Genomic DNA, 17,271 nt, shown 5'->3' with positions numbered 1-17,271 from the left:
TAGTTAGTCACAGGTATAATTGCTTACAAGTCAAGTATTTTATTACTGGTTATTGCTGTCCTGTCTCTGGGAGGTGGAACTCGTTACTGAAAATGTGTGTTCAGGATATTGCAGAATATTTCGTGTGTTTGTCTCATAACTTTTTTTGCCTTAACTGGAAAGTGCTTGACTAGTAGTGCTGGCTCGGATGTGTACCAAGGAGGCTGAAATAAAATGAAACATGCAAGCAAAAAAAAAAAAAAACTTTTTTCCAGACATATCTTACTAACTTCAACATACACAAAACATTACTACTCACAAATGACAGTTTTAGCGGGCAGACATTTTTAATCTCAATGGCAGGTAAATGAAGTAAGCAAACTAAGCTAAATATTATGGATATCAAGACAAGTGGATCTTCATAAAAAAAAAACAAAAACATAAAAGATTCTGTATTTACCACAACTAGGAGCATGAGTGAGCATATAAGTGTCCACTACAGAAGGTGATGTTGCCCCCTACAGCCGGAACAATAGTATTATTTTTTCCTTCTTGCAACTTGGTGTTTATCTTGTGTCCATTTGCGTGCTATGCGGATGAGGTGGGCTGTGGTTCAAAACCCACCATAGATCGGTGCCATGGCCTAGCCCTAGATAATAACTATCAGCGAGATGAGTCTGATGTGGGAGTTTAGAAGAGAAGAGAGCAGTACAATGGAGGACAAGTCAGTTGCATGCTACGGAATATCACTCTAACATCAGTCTAAAGGCCCGGAGCTGGCGTATGTTAATTTCCCTTGCTGATATTTTAAGTAGTTAAATTAGGTTCCAGTTGACTATCATTTTTAAATCTCTGAGTAAATCCTTTTCACATTAATGTTTTCTAGAACATGCATTAATACCTCATTTACAAAAGTAAGTAACTCATTCAACAGCAAATTACTTAAAATATATTTTTCTTCTTGGTGGTGTTCTCTAAATATCAGAATGCAGACCTCATCCTGCCTGACAAGGGACATGTCTGCACCACCCTTCTCTTATAATTAGTGTGTTCTTGCACTCCTGAACCACATGGGCGTATTCAACTTCCTAAAACCAGTGTGGGGAATTGGCAGACTCAGATGCATTCAACTCTTGGATCAGAATCTGAATTCCAACCTGTAAAGGCTAATCCCAGATTGTACTAAATAATTACACAAAAAACAACAGTTCTATGTGGTAATTCTGCCCTGTTGTTACAATACCACCACTGAGACATTTTGGGATCACTTGTATCATGTCCATCACACACTGCCATCCAATGAATATCCTCCTTGCAATTCATATAGTGTCCCCCACTGCATTCTCTTAATGCAGTCTTTCCACAAACACACAGTGAAGGGCATCCATTTGTAGTTTTGTGCAAGGTGTTGCAACAGCATAATTATGTGCATAGTTCTATATGTGTGCACTGTCTTTACTCAGTTTGTCCTGGCAGACATCATATAAATAATCTTTATTGAGAGGCTTACTCTGTTTTCTTTTTCTTCTGTGGATTTGATGGCAGACTGTAATACCAATTTATAAGTGGATAATGCGCCACACCTGCCGATGGACTGCTGGGAATCTTGCATGCGTAAAAAAATATTCTTTCCTGTGTGACGACTGCGTTTATCTGCACATGCGCAGTACCCTTCTCTCGCTGAAAGCCTAGAACGGAAGTGATAGGAGACTGTAAACAATAAGCAGACGGGCGGTATCCATCTTTTTGAGAAAGGTCGGGAACTGAGCAGCCAAAATGGGTTCTGTTCTTGGACTGTGCTCCATGGCAAGCTGGGTAAGATCACTACCTATATTCCTTCGTTAATAATACATTTTGATCGTTTTGGAAGACCAGGATCTTTTGAAAAGCACAGTATGTCGTCTCAGCATTGCTGAGAAGATGGAGAACGAAAATAAAAATGGTGTCCCCTCTGCGAGATTTTTGTAGCCCAGTGTCTCTCAACCCCCGACTCTAGGTGACCAGCAGGCTAGCTAATGGTAAATATGGGAAGCTAATAAGTCAGTTTACTACTTTAAAGATCTGGGACTTTCGATCTGCTTCTTATTATCTTGCCATCAACAAGCAAATGTCGCTGGTGGTTTGTTGACTGGCTAAAGGCATAGACCTAAGGTTAGCCATCATGGATTCGGGTTTCATGCGCATCAGGGTGTTTCCCCGCCGTGCCTTCTTGTGTGTCATTTTGTTAGCTAGATACCAATGTAGAGTTATCTGTCCATTGTATAACTGGGACAGTCAGACTATGTTGCTGAGAAATTTGTCAGCTATAACGTTAGCTAGGCTAAGGTTAGGGACACGAGTCGTTGATTTCCATTACCGTTAGATAACATGTCTTCGTTTTATGACACCGACTTTTGTCTAACCCAAGATAAAGCGTAGCGACTGAAGTAAAAAAAAAAAAAAAGTCCAAATATCTATCATGGCAAATTAACCTCACCGCTACTACGACTGAATAGAAAATGGACTAAATGAGTCGCCGTCTGCTTACATGGCATATGTTTCTTATAGTTACAGGTGACGTATTGCTACTAACTAGGGTTCCAGAAAATACGGTTTCGTTTTCAGAAGCGATCGCAGTTAGTATCTGCACTGTCATGACGTTACCCAGTTTAGCGGGTGTTCACTGTCAGCCTCATGAGTTTTGACGGTGTACGCAATATATTTAGCGCTGAGGTACCTAGCTATTAGGTAGTAGTTTCGGTAGCTAGTTATACGTATTTTGAAAACTGTAGTTGAATATTGCTTGCTGATGTTGTACATTAACTTAATTAAATCTTAATTATCTCAAGCAAGCTGTAATCAAACTCATCTCTTGTAAATGTGATTTAATTTCCAAACCTGCACTTTGCAGGTGTAGATACACAGAGGCCAAGTGTGTTGAGGGTGATTTCATGTGACTGATCCAGTTTTTTGTATCTAAATGTCTCCTGGAGGAAAACGTTATGGCAAAGTGTCATCTCCTTTTCTGCTGTTCAAATACCCAGCTATAACTCTTGTTTATTCATATTACAGTAGCAGCAAATTGGTAGAGATAAATGTTTGTGAAATATAGCACGCTTTCAAATGCATATTTTCCGGTTATGGATCAATACTAAGATCTCTCCATAGAAGCACTGGGAATGGCAGTAATCAGAGGTCAGCGTTTCAGATTCCTAGGAGTGTGTGCGTGTCTGTATGAATATATTGGTTTGCGTGTGTACGTGTGTGTGTGTGAGTGCATCCAGACCGACCTCTGTGGTTCTGCCCCTTAGATCCCCTGCCTGTGCGGGAGCGCCCCCTGTCTGCTGTGCAGGTGCTGCCCCAGCGGGAATAACTCCACAGTCACACGGCTCATCTACGCCTTCTTCCTGCTGCTGGGTGTGGGCGTGGCCTGCATCATGCTCATGCCAGGCATGGAGGGCCAGCTGAAGAAGGTGACGGACCAAGTTGTGTTTTGTCAACATGGCTGCCCGCATTAAAGGGCCAGCAGAGACACTCAGACAATAAAAAGAAAGAGAAGAGAAGGCAGTCAGACATGTCAATCATTGGCAAATCAGCCAGGTGAAGGCCATTAGTCTGGTCTATGCCAGTTATGTTCAACCAGACTTATTTCCTGGGTTTCAGAAAGAACTGTGATTCACCTTAATATGCATTAAATCTCATGGAATAGAGAATTTCACTTTTATGTGATGTAAGTTTTAACATGCCATGGCTTTTTTCACATCAAAAGCTATGGCTCTGTAGAAAACAAGCATGTAGCAAAATAGCACACACATTTTGAATTGTTCATTTTGGGCAAATGCGTTGCTCATTTGATCTGGATAATTCTTGGGGCGATAAAGCTGATTATTTAGAATTGCACTCCCCTGCCATCTTAGATTTCATGTGCGCTGCATCTTGTTGCAGCCCATCTCTTTGAGAAACACAGAATACACAAATTGTCCCCTAATAACAGTGTTTTTCCTGTGTAACTGCAGATACCTGGTTTTTGTGAAGGCGGGGCAGGCTCGTCCATCCCAGGAGTGCACGGCCATGTTAACTGTGATGTCCTGGTTGGGTACAAGGCCGTGTACCGTGTCTGCTTCGGCATGGCCATGTTTTTCCTGCTCTTCTCCCTCCTCATGATCAAGGTCCGCAGCAGCCAGGACCCCCGCGCTGCTGTGCACAATGGGTAAGCGGCACAGCCAATCAGATTCTCGGCAGAGGAATGAGGTCACCGGTTAGGCGCCTGGCCACTGAGTGCATTTGCGTACTTCTCTGCATAAACGCGATTTGGCCCACGGGATGGATTGTGCCTCACAAAGCAGACTGACTCTTGAGCCAGATTGCAAAGTGCAAGGTGATGGATGTGAAATACGATATTGCACTGGCTTTCAGCCCTGAACAACCAAGTGCAGAGATATACAGCATATTAAAAACATCTTTTGATATTGTAAGCGTAATATGTACTTGACCGGCAGTTAACGACTATGTGCCAAATGTTTCAATTTTTTTTCTACTTCAGTGTGTTTTTCCTTCATTATTTGTCTGGATCCTCTGTAGAACAAGCCTTTAAAAAATATAATCATTGTATTCCTGCAACTGGGTACTTTCTCATACACAGTAAAATTTCTCTTTCAGCTTTTGGTTCTTCAAGTTTGCTGCTGCAACAGCCATTTCTGTCGGTGCATTCTTCATTCCAGAGGGGCCCTTTACAACTGGTAAAGCTTTTATATCACAGTTTACCCATTGCAGCGAGAAGACAAGTCACAACAAGTGCAGGCAATCAGACGTTATTTAAGTTAATGCATTCTCAGGGTGAGATCACTTGAAATTAATGAGAATGATATGAAAATGTTTGAACATTGGTGTAGTAATAGAGAAGTAACACAATCATCAATTGATTAAATTAATTTTTTCATCATTATCTTAATATTGCACAAACATTAGTTAGCCTTAGTTTTATTGTATAGGTCGTGTATTTACAGGTAGCACTCTTGCGGGCATTTATTTACTCGTCAATTGTAGCTAAATATTTCACCATATAACATATAACTATGTGTATATGGTTGTGTGAGGCAGTTTGCGAACTGCTAGTGTGAACTGTTAAGTGTGAATTGATTTTGAACACATTCCAGCTGCCAGTTTCTACTTGTCTTTGTGATGCCCAGGGCTTCTTTGTCAGTACAACGCTGATTCAGTAATCTTTACATCGTCTGGATGGCTCATTCTTTTCAGTGAACACACTGTCAGCCCATCCACATACTATGGGGAACACTAAGTCCAAGCAGCATTAAGTTAAAAAAGAAAAAAACATCCCTTCAGTGTAGTTTTAGCCTGCCCAGTCTTTGCGGTGAGATGTTGTCTTGTGTGGGGCTGCAGCGTGAAGCAGCTCTTAATGAGTGCAGAGCTGTGACCGTCCCGCTCTTCTCTGCTCCCCCGCAGTGTGGTTCTACGTGGGCATGGCAGGCGCTTTCTGCTTCATTCTGATCCAGCTGGTGCTGCTGATCGACTTCGCCCACTCCTGGAACGAGTCCTGGGTGGAGAAGATGGAGGAGGGCAACTCACGCTGCTGGTATGCAGGTATGGAACACGGCGTCTCCAACAAACACTCCGGTAATGCGAATCTGCTGAGTGTGTCACAGCGTGGTGGGGGTGTGATGCAGGTGGTGACTTGGACGCTTATCAGGTGCGTTCCCAGCAGAGCGCTGAGATCTGTTTCTCCGTTTCAGCCCTCCTCTCCGCGACGACCGTCAACTACGTTCTGTCCCTGGTGTCGCTGGTCATGTTCTACGTGTACTACACCCACAGCGATGGCTGCACTGAGAACAAGGCCTTCATCAGCGTCAACATGCTGCTGTGTGTGGGGGCGTCTGTCATGTCCATCCTGCCCAAGATACAGGTGGGACACTGGTTTACAAGCACAAATACACTGATATACTTGACAGACAAATGCAGTAATACAGATATTATAGAAATACACAAACATGGGAACAGACCAGACTGCTGTCCCAGCACACTGTCAGTAAAATGTTTGCTGTCATGATTCTCTGGGGTGCATTAGAGTATCTAGCACTGTTAGTATTGATAAAGTATGATATGTGATAAAGTACTAAGGTGCTATGAGACACTGTGTATTGAATGCGGTCAGAAGATGAACAGTAATGTTCCTGCTGTCTTCCTGCAGGAGTCTCAGCCCAGGTCAGGACTGCTGCAATCCTCCCTTGTTACCCTGTACACAATGTACCTGACCTGGTCTGCAATGACTAACGAACCTGGTAAGTCCCTTTAATGGGGATTTCCCCCTTTTATGACATGTGCACCACTCCCATTTGTGTTTTTTAATAAAGAGGCCACAGTATGTCTTATCCTTTCTGTCAGCTCATGAATTTAAGACAATTTGCCTAGTTTATGTATAACCTAATTTACTGTCGGTGTGTGGTGGTTGAGGGCTGGTATTAATTAGAAGCCTCTTCTGTATACAGTAGCTTCATTGTCACAATAGTTTCTTCTTGAAGTTAAGTCAATGACCTTCTTGTGTTGTATTGACTGCAAATGAATATGTTGATCTTGCACAGAGACTTGCATACCTTGCTCTCTGTTTTTCAGACAGGAGGTGTAACCCAAGTCTGCTTGGCATCATTGGTCTGAATAGTACTAGCCCTGCTGGCAAAGACAATGTGGTGCAGTGGTGGGATGCCCAAGGAATTGTGGGATTGATCCTGTTCTTGATGTGTGTTCTGTACTCCAGGTAAGGGGACATCTCTGCTTTAAAACCCATGAACCACAAACTGTAAAATATAAAGATGAATGCACTGAATGTATTTTTTTTACATTTTCATCGTTGTCTGTCAAGCTTGCTTATTTCACTAGTAGTTTAACTGAGCAGTCAATTGTCAGTTTTTGCTGTTTCAGCTGGTAAGGCCTTTTGTCTTCTCCACAGCATCCGGAACTCATCCAATAGCCAGGTGAACAAGCTGACCCTGACCAGTGACGAGTCAGCACTGATCGAGGACGGCGCAGGACACCCCGAGTCCATGGAGGAGGCAGAAGATGCACGCCGCGCCGTCGACAACGAGAAGGACGGGGTCACCTACAGCTACTCCTTCTTCCACTTCATGCTTTTCCTGGCCTCCCTCTACATCATGATGACCCTCACCAACTGGTACAGGTGTGTATATCAGCTAAATAACTGCTACAGGCATGTATATTGGCTGACAAACTGGTACGGCTGTGTGTATGAGCTAAGTAAGTAGTAGGCCTATAGGTGTATGTATCCACTCATTAACTGGTATGGATGTGGATGTGTATCAGCCGAATAAATGGTACAGGTGGTTGAGCTGGCTGTGTAATAGTTACAGGTAATATATGTTGACAAATTAGCTGGCACAGGTGTGTGTATGTTATCAGTAATACTTTTGACTATGTGTGACAGCAGTCACTACTCGTGTGCCATTCACAGTGTTCTGTTCTGAGGAGACTTCATTAGTTGACAGCTGTGAGGGCACTGGGCCCTGATGGTTACATCATGCATTTCCCTTTAATTAATTCAGGTCACAAAGGGCATCTTGAATGAAATGGGACCAGTTATTATAAGCTTGCTTTAGAAAGGATCATAGTCGTTGCAGTCACTATCATGTTACAGAACGAAGCCTGGGAGTGATTTTTCCTGTCTCGTCCGTTTCTCAGCCCTGACTCCTCCTACGAGACGATGACGAGCAAGTGGCCGTCCGTGTGGGTGAAGATCTCGTCCAGCTGGATCTGCATCGCGCTGTACGTCTGGACCCTGGTGGCGCCGCTGGTCCTCACCAACCGCGACTTTGACTGAACCCCCCCCGTGCCTCAAAGCCGGGCAACGCCCCGCTTCTTCATTTGCATTGTGAATAACCTGCAGTGTCCAGTGTGACCAGCTTCATTGGCATTTGTAAATACTGTACCGTTTTGTTCCTGTGGCTGATCCCTACATCTTTTTACTGCATGTGAAGAGTAGATGGGCATTTCTCAGTGTTGAAACCTGTTGAAAAGATGAGGGAAGACGAACTGACAGGTCTTTGAAAAGTTGTCGTTAGGAGATACTCTTACACTTCTGACTTCAGGGAGAGAGATCCTAGAGGACTCTTGCCAGAATGGTTTGGATACTGCTGAAGAGGAAGTCCCAGGTATCAGTTATGTAAAAGAAGGAAGTGAGCTGAGGTGTGTTCTCCCTGCAGACGGCATCCATATAGTGAAAATCCAGTTGAAATGTCAGTTCGCACTAGTTGCTTACTGCGGGATTTAAATTTATAGTTCCAAGAAATCAGTTGATGATGCGCATTCCCTGCAGAGCTGTGGTTCCTTCCTGCATTTCCTTTAGCGTGCGATCAAACCATCTGTTCCGACAGCGAAACATGTAGTCTGACATTTGCATGAAATCAGCTACCATCATTAAAGTCTCCCTCTTTGGGAAGCTTTCATTTGCTGTGATTTTTTTTCCCTGACAACTTGTACCAAAAGTGTCTTGACTTGGTACACATTGTAACTGTAAAATTGTTGAATTGGGTGTCCTAGTACTAACCCTTTGCAACCTGCTAAAGACCCTTTTATGGCTTTGTTTTTGGTCTATAAAGAATTTGTGTGTGTCAACACTTTGCACTGATTATTTTAAATTGTTTGGAATTTGTGCGTTTGTACTGTGGACAGTAAGAGCGTGTTGATTGTGGACCATTTTCACATCAGAGTAGGTGTATTATTTGTGTATTTCTAGCAGACTGGCAACAGATCATGTATTGTGGTTGCACTTAAAAAGAGCTAGCATTACACCCTCTCATGTGACTTATTTCCTTTTGTTTTGCCTTTCACATGCAAGTGCATTGTAATCTATCTTCATTTAATTCCAATAAAGGTAATGTTTCTTCATGTGTGGCTTTTGCAGTTTTGATTTTGCCAAAAAAGTACCAAATTTCAAGCATTTATTTAAAAAAGTAACACAGGAGACAGGTCAAGTGCCAAACATACAAAGCCAATCAACATTAAATTCACAGCTCTGCTTGAAACAGACCAAGCTTTGATTCAATGACAGAATAAAGAGAATTAGTAGCTAATTCTTTTATTATTGCCAAGCTTGAAATAATGGGGAAAAAGCTGACAGGATAAGCAAATCACATGTTTCTGCGTGTTTCTGTACTACTGATACAGGTTGGACTACTGGAAATTCAGAACACGGGTTTTTTTTTTTTGTTTTTTTTTTTAACAAAGACAGGAAGATAAGATACAGGCACTTCTATATCTTTATACAGTAAAGATAGCTGTAATCGTTTGAAAACGAAACACAGAGGCTATAAAATAGCATTTCTTTTCAACCATTCAACAGTGAAATGCTGCAATGTGAACTGGGCACATCATCACAACCACGTCAGCTCAAGGTGGGAGACCTACTGCTCTCAGTGGATACGGCTGAAATAAAAACAAAAGTTGAAATTTATGGTTGAAATTCAACATCTGCTGAAAGGTGAGGAATGTTGTAGTCTTGAACTCTGGACAGAAATGTACCAAAAGATACTGGCAAATAAATAGATCATCATTTTGATGAATATATACAAAGGTTCATTCCTTTTATCCTCCTCCTCCTCCTCCTACTCCATAGGCCCTCTTTTCCCTTTAAAGCTCCAGGGGTGTGGTCTCGGTGCTGGGAGTTTCGGGGTTCAGTTCACACAGGTAAAAGAGGGTGGCCTCGCTGGCCTCGGCCTCTGTCAGCGGCTCCAGACGGATGAGGGTGCTGCGCGGTGGCTCCTCCTCCTCTGGCTCCAGGCCAATCAGAGTGCTGGGAGGCGGTTCCACTGGCTCCAGACTGGGCTCCAGGAGGCTGGTGGAGTCGCTGGCGGGCCGCTCCAGCAGCGCCTCGCTCAGCCCGCTGCTCGCTGCCTCCGATTCCGGCGCCAGCGGGGTGCAGCCGTCCAGGAAGGCCAGCAGGGGGCAGGTGGTGTACTGGATCAGCTGTTTATCTGCAGGCAGGAGAAGAGCGGTAAACACCCAGCACAGTGAACCCAACTCATTTATACACATACTCAAACACACACAATCACTCATGGATACACACAGACACACACAGCATTGGCAAATATTAGCTCCAATAATGTTACTCCTCAGAGGTTAAAACCACAGTGATAAAGCTTTTACAGGAAAAGCCTGTTGATATAGCTACACCGTACAGCGCTTTGTGTATAAGTTAGTAATTAGCTTTAAACAGTTCAGCTAGTCAGGGGAGACAAACAGTGCATTTGATTTACAGTAAAATCCTGTGATCATGGCCACCCTTCATCTTTACAATTTATTAACAACTTCAGACTTATATCAGATTCCCAGACAACCCTGTGGCAGAAAATCTTTCACCCACCTGTGTTACTGGCCTCACACTTGTCTGCTTTGGTTGGCTGCTCGGTGTTTTCTTTCAAGTCATCAGTCTCCTGAAGACATTCAGGAAAAAAAAAAACAGGACTAAGCTAGTATTATATATTATATATATTATAAACAGTATTCTGATGGCATAAATATGGAAGGTTTCAAACATAAAATGATGAGATGAAAGTATTTAAAAATAGTAAATGTGATAGTTACATTTGTAGAGAAGGTAAAGGAAAGGAAGAGGCTTTTTATATCAGGTTGATACTATCGCTTAATTGTGAATGGGATTAATACACAGTCTACATGCAATTTTTTTTGGGGTGGGGGCAAGGTTATGATGTCACCGCAGCAGACTGATTATTGTATATAATGGCGCAATACACTTTGAAAATAATTGTTCACAAAAATAAATTTCTGTGCGACTGATATGCACCACAAATCAAGCTTCTGTCATTTATTTTGTGCAGTTCATGTGTGCTGTATAGACAGTTTGACTTTCTTGCAATCTAAACAAAAGCTACAACATAATAAAGATGCAATTTGGCCGTTCTACCATTGCACATTCAACACAGGCTGCAAGACCTGAAATGGAACTGCTTGTTTCTCTTGTTATCTCTGAACCTAAGGCATGTAATTATATGCATGTTACTAGTTTCAGTAAACTCAAGACAGTTAGTCACTCCTTCAAAAGGAGATGGAGGCAAAGCTGTATCGTGGACATCACCAATATCAGTGAAATCTCATAAGAGCACAATTCCGCAATTACGTGAAACAGCGAAATGCAGTGAACACATTTCACTGATCAATGGTTTTTCCAAATCATGTTTCCAGGACAACCTTACAGCAATGGTTCTGCACTGTCAAGAAACGCACAAACAATTTTCAAGGGAGATACCCCAAGTGGCTAATGCTGTCTGTTCAGTACCCACTATCATACTGTGTGTGTCTGCATCTGTGTTGAGACTTTGACTGACCTGTGCAAGTATGTGCAATCTGTGAGGTAGCGGAACAGGTGACTTAGTTTCAGACTCATCTTTAGCATATTTGAGGATTTAAAGCTTGACAAATCGGAAGATTTCCTGTACTAATTTTAAACAAGCTGTTTGGAATTCTCATGGATGTTTATCACAGACCTCCTGTAATGTCAGTATGGATGCTTGGCTGGGATCTACCGATCCTCGAAATCATATCTTGCAAATGATTCTGAATATCACACCCACATAACCTCTAGATCTAATGATTCTTGAGATCATACCTCTACGACCTCTGGATCGATGAAATGTTTCCCATACAGCATTGCCTGAAAGTCCTCCAGGCTGCAGTCAATACTATCCAGGTAGTCCATCAGCTCAACCCTGTGAAACAGAAAGCTCTTGATGTTCAACTGTGCCTTTAGGAGGACTAGAGTCTCTATATCGGAATATTCACCCTCATTTCAGTTTAATATCTGCTCTTCATCTTAACCAACAGTGCACACTAAATTTCCATACTTTCTTATTGTTCAAGACAGCAAAATAAAGAAAAAAGCAAAAATTCAAATGATGGAATTTGATATGAGAGTGACAATATGCTTAGTTGAAGTGCTTATAGTTTGACCTCACAAGGCTGTCATGTTAAGCTTGTTAGGATAGTATAAACAATGTGGGAATGTGATACTCACTTTCCGAGAAGGTTAATGTTCTGCGAGATGGCTCCATTTTCACTCAGGATCGAGTCCATCATTTTGACAGGATCCTCAAGGCTCAGGGCAGGGGATTTGTTGAGCTGCAGGGCACTGCTGGTCAGGGGGGCATCGGTGGTGCTTTTTGGGGGCTCTTCGCTGCCCGTCCTCAGGAGATCCACTGTTCCTTCTGCTGCCTCTGCGTCACTCACTCCATGTACCTCCACAATCTCCACATCCCTACAAAAAGACAGGCGCATCAAATGTGGTACCAGAGTGACTTAAACCTAATGTTATACAACCTTACATTTTGAGCTGTATTTGTATTTCATGATCAATTCAACAAACTACAATAAATGCAACTCTTATGCGTCAATCTCACGTCCAAATATATGTTTAATATAGCATTTTTAATATTAGCTTGCAATCACATGAGAAAAATGTGCTCCAATCAATAATTTAAAAAAAATCGTCTCACGTTTGATCCAAAGCTTGGGAAGTTTCCTCTGTGATCTCGGTATCCTCGTCTGTCACGTCACAGATGATGACATCATCAGAAATGTCGGAACTGTTCTTTAAACCGTTGATGCCATTGACGGACCCCTGTGGAAGACAATCATTTGAAAAGCTTCACATTGGGCAATCCACCACTAGGGCTGAATAGAACCAGCCAAACACCATGATAATCACGCATCCAGTAAAGCAAACAGTCCAACGTGTACAGGAAAGTTACCCAACTGCAGCAACATGGTACGATTTAATTCATTAATCACTTACTTTTGAAATATCCAAACTTTTCTGTTGCAGTTTAATAAAATTATACAAGGTCCTCTCAAAACAGCATGCAATATAGTATTCAAGGACCACATGGTCAAAGTGGGTACCTAATTCTACAGAGCACAGCAGTAGCAAGAGGACAGCAGAAATACAGCAGAACCGCTTTCCAATATCTCCCAGCAACCCACTATGCTAACATCAGCCAAATGACACTGGGAGTGAGAAAACCACTGACCATGCAGAGTGACGGGAAAGAACACTGAAATACTGTGCTATCCCGCTAAAGCAGATTCTCTCACTATAAAACCATTTTCTGAGGCAGAAAAAAAAGTAGAAAGATAACTAAATGTCATCCAACACGCTTCAGCTGGAGAACAGAGGCACAAGTTACCCACTTTCAGTGAACTAACCTTTTAAGAATCGCAACAGACACAGAGACGTGACAACAAACAGATTGAACAGTACTGTGACATGAGGAGTCTATGCAAACTAGACAGGGCTAGCTTTCAAGCAGAAATCCCACACAGAGCTCACAAGGAGATGACAGCCTTCAGACACATACTTTGCTGTGCTCCACAGGTTCGTCAAAGATTTGATGGATGAATTTGGGCTTCTTTCCGTTGCTGTTCATCAGCAGAGGCCTAGAGGTGCAGAGTGGGAGGAAAGATCACTGCAGAGTCACGCTCACCCACCTCTGCACAGACAGAGGGGAAAAAAATAGAGCAAGCAAATCAAAAAAAAAAAAAAAAATCCAGACTGCAGCTTACCTTTTGCGTTTCAGACTCAGAACACGGTTGTTTTGAACAAGTGTAATTATGAACTGAATGAGCTGAAAGCAGGAGAACAGCATGTTAACATTGTCTATTACTGACAATCCAAGTCCATGCAAACTAATGCTATCCATGTTAACATCTCTAAACCCACCCAAAAATATGAAAATCATCAATCAGCAGATTCTGAATGCTTTTAATATGTGACGATCTAGGGACGGGGCAAAGTTCTAACCAAATACACATCGCTCAAAGGTGAAATAACACAGTTACATGATGACAGTGCATTTTTTTCCATCCAAAAAGAAAAAAGATCAAGGAGTAAACTATATTACACTGACAGAGACAAACAAAGGTTTGGCTATTAACCAATTTATCTAATTTTATCTCATTTTATCTGCCTCTAACAAAAGATTTCCCAGTATTTTTATCCTTAATAAATGACAGACCATTCTTGCCCAATGCCCACTGCCTATGTGGTGGTGAATCACTTTCCCTTAACACAACAGCTGTTGTAGTGGTAAGCAACTACTACTCATGTGAGTGCAGTCTTGCAGAGAAATGCACAAACACAGTAAATTTAAGTAGTGCTTTAAAAAGTCTTTCACAGTGGAAATACAGTGCTCTCCTGCACCACGTTTAACACAGCTGATATTATGCTCACAAAGGAGAGAGGGGTTTACTATTGCCATTACATTCTTCTTTTACCTTCTTTATAACCTGCTGCTGATTAGTGTGCTTCTGTCTCAGGTCTGATATCTCTCTCCACAAAGCTTCATTTTCTCTGGAAAAATCAAAAACATAAGCATAAAAAACAAGACTCATATCTCTCTCATCTCTTTGATGATAGCATCCTGCAGAAACTCTCATCCGCTTTGTTCTTCCTCTCTTTCATTAAGGTCTCCCTCTATTTACGTTATTTGGAACACGCCAATCAACTTGAAAATACACACCATTTTACATCACAAACAAAGCCTGATGCATAAAAAAGGGTGCATTATTGCCCCCCCCCCCCCCCCCCCCCCCCCCCAGAGCATTCCCATATGTACACATAAATTTCCCCTGTGGTTTCTTTAGTAAAGAGATGAACACATTTTATCCTTCTTTAAACAGGCAGGTGTACAGAACTGGAGCTGCTGCAGTACCGCTTCAGTGTGGCCAGTCTGGAGTCTATATTCTCCTGCTTGCCGTGAATGTTCTGGACACTCAGCAGGATCTTTGACAGGTCTTCCTGTCGCAGCTTATTCTCCTCCGGCCTGGCTGAGGACACCTACAAAAGGGAAGAAACGCAAATTCTGCCTAAAAGCACAAACCAGAATCACACAGAAAAGGAAACTATGCAGAGTGTATCTTCCAGTTATTGAAATAAAGATAAGAAAGCAATGCGACATAAATGTTTACTTTTCAAACAAAAAAACTGTCAAAATGTGAGGGGTAGACTGCAGCCTGGGAACAGATTTACTATGAGACCTCCATGATGTCTGCATCACATGATCACAAAACATGCAATGCCTTTTAAAGGCTGTCTGGCTGAACACAAACACAGCAGTGTAATACTTCACATTGTAATGTAATGTGTAATGTGAAAACTACTCTTATGATAATACTAATATAGTTGGTGTCTGTGTGTAAGGCTTGTTGGGCAAGAAGGCCTTATCGTGGGGGGGAAAGGGATCTGTGATAACCATGAGTATGCCCCTGAATGTTTCATACTGAATTGCATCCTTGATTAACATGTCTGTCCACAAGTATATCAGTTCTAAGTTATCACAATGTCTCTCTCTTTGTACCCACCTTTCTCTTGATGTTTTCGAGCAGATCATCTTGCCCGTGCTTGAAAAACGGATGCTGGAATTCCACCGGCCCATCTCGCTCCTGCTTCACTATGCCCGTGTCAATGTGCATCACTTTGCGGAATCCATCTGCAAATAAATAAATAAATAAAGCTTCCAATTCTTGCCAACCAAAGGTCGCAGAGGTGTATGAAACGAAAGAAAAAGTGGTAGAAAACGAAAATGACTTACACATGTTCAGCTGCCTGACGAAACTGGCCATGTTATTGTGCTTGAAAAACTTGGGCAGTATTTCCTTGGCAAATCGCTGTTCGTCCAACACCAGGAAACTGTTGCCCTCCTTCAAACACAAACGAGTCCACATTACACACTGCTGCACATGCTATTGACTGATCGAAAGCCTGACTTTACACAAAGAAAATATCGTCAAAATCGAAAAGAACACCAATATTTCGTTGTTTTGAAAGCTTCTTTAATTTTGGTTTGTTGCGGCTGTGGTTCATCACTGATTGCCTACATGATGCAACCGTAATGTAAGAAAAAAAACAACAACGTTAGCTAGCTAGCTAGCCGGATTCAAGTGGCTCGGTGGTTACTAACAACACTGAATGAACTGCAAGAAATGTCTAGTTGAGTGGTGTAAACAATGATCTTGCCATTATAAAATATTTAATCCCAGTCGCTCTGCTACTTAGGTCATTAACGATAAAACCATCTGACAGTTTTTTTTTCCAGTTACATCACCTGCACTATTGGATTCTGCACCGTTTTTGCGATCTTGAGACAATTAGCTAGCTATCTAGCCTTACACCAAAGCAAACGGCCTCTTACATAGGAATTACCTTATAATATGATAATATCAAACTAAAGTGAGATCGAACGTTTTCACTGAATTATCCATTGTTAGCTTGCAGGTTTACTGAATGAAAGTAGCGCTACTCAAGAAAACTCGTGCAAGAAAAGGGAGACACAAAGCTAGTAGATGTCACCACCGTTACAACAGACACAATGAAAGGTCTTTATTTACTAGCTAACGTTAGCGACTTAACCGTAATCGTAGTGTACAAAGGCCTACATCTAACTCACAACCAGTTAGCTAGCTACCTAGCAAACTGGCCAACCTAAACATCACACAGTCTCTAGTGAACCTCTTTGTTAGCGTAATAGCTAGCTAATTGTAGATAACCATTCGCATCGTCGCCTTTATTAGCTTTGTGTTTGTAGTAGTCGAGCTAGCTGGCTAGCTAGCTACGCCACCTATGTTGAATTAAAGATGTTTAATTTTACCTGGCTCCAGCAGATGAACTCATTTGTGTCAGAATCCTCGACTAGAGTCCAAAGTTTAGTGAGGAACGCGGGGACATTGGAATTTTGTTTCATTTTGGCATAAAGAAAATTGAACGTATATTTTTTTTGCCCAAACGTGTAGCAGCCCTTTCACTGAGTGCAAACAGTAGGACGGGCAAACAACGACGTGCGAATACAACTTCCTGTCCAAAAAGTAAGGCGCTGATTGGCCCGTCGCTAACTTACGTAAGTTTTCTCACATGGAACAACACGATCATGCCGTCGCGGCGACGAAGCTGTTTGGTATTGCTGGTCTGTCTTCACTTCCACGGTGGCCTAGTGGAAGCTATTTCCAAGTCTGGTACGTCATCGGTATCTATACTATTAATTACAGCTCCAACTATTTGGTAAAGTAATAGGAGGACCAGAAATACCCTATGCTCATTCCGTAGAGCTAATTAGATATAGAATTATTGTGCAGTGTTGAATTGCCACACGTATGGACAAAAATATGTACGTGTACAGTTACAACTTCAAAAAGGACAGATTCAGCTATATATGGCTATACGGTAGCACGACAGCAACTTTGAAGTAATTGAATGTTTCCCGCCATCAAAATGTGTCTCCT

The 17,271-nt window shown here is 42.1% G+C and overlaps 2 protein-coding genes across 2 annotated transcripts; one reads left to right on the top strand and one right to left on the bottom strand.

The window, feature by feature from the left end:
• The first annotated feature begins 1,653 nt into the window (after positions 1-1,653).
• Positions 1,654-8,871, top strand: serinc1 (serine incorporator 1). Its single transcript, XM_036550149.1, has 10 exons — positions 1,654-1,794; positions 3,270-3,431; positions 3,975-4,168; positions 4,618-4,697; positions 5,422-5,559; positions 5,709-5,878; positions 6,164-6,254; positions 6,586-6,727; positions 6,920-7,147; positions 7,666-8,871. The coding sequence occupies exons 1-10, from the start codon at positions 1,756-1,758 to the stop codon at positions 7,802-7,804; spliced, it is 1,383 nt and encodes a 460-aa protein (XP_036406042.1). The 5' UTR covers positions 1,654-1,755; the 3' UTR covers positions 7,805-8,871.
• A 220-nt stretch (positions 8,872-9,091) lies between these two features.
• Positions 9,092-16,823, bottom strand: hsf2 (heat shock transcription factor 2). The gene is made up of 12 exons (XM_036549858.1): positions 16,644-16,823; positions 15,588-15,696; positions 15,358-15,485; positions 14,709-14,833; positions 14,272-14,347; positions 13,561-13,622; positions 13,356-13,434; positions 12,495-12,619; positions 12,017-12,256; positions 11,612-11,711; positions 10,349-10,418; positions 9,092-9,956 (listed from the first exon to the last, which is right to left on the bottom strand). Exons 1-12 carry the CDS (start codon positions 16,734-16,736, stop codon positions 9,613-9,615), a joined length of 1,551 nt encoding a protein of 516 aa, XP_036405751.1. The 5' UTR covers positions 16,737-16,823; the 3' UTR covers positions 9,092-9,612.
• Positions 16,824-17,271: the final 448 nt, after the last annotated feature.

This window comes from Megalops cyprinoides, chromosome 17 (genome assembly GCF_013368585.1).
Source record: "Megalops cyprinoides isolate fMegCyp1 chromosome 17, fMegCyp1.pri, whole genome shotgun sequence".
In the NCBI taxonomy this organism is placed as follows: domain Eukaryota; kingdom Metazoa; phylum Chordata; class Actinopteri; order Elopiformes; family Megalopidae; genus Megalops; species Megalops cyprinoides.
Note: the sequence above shows the minus strand (reverse complement) of the source record. Positions and strands in the feature narration are given on the sequence as shown.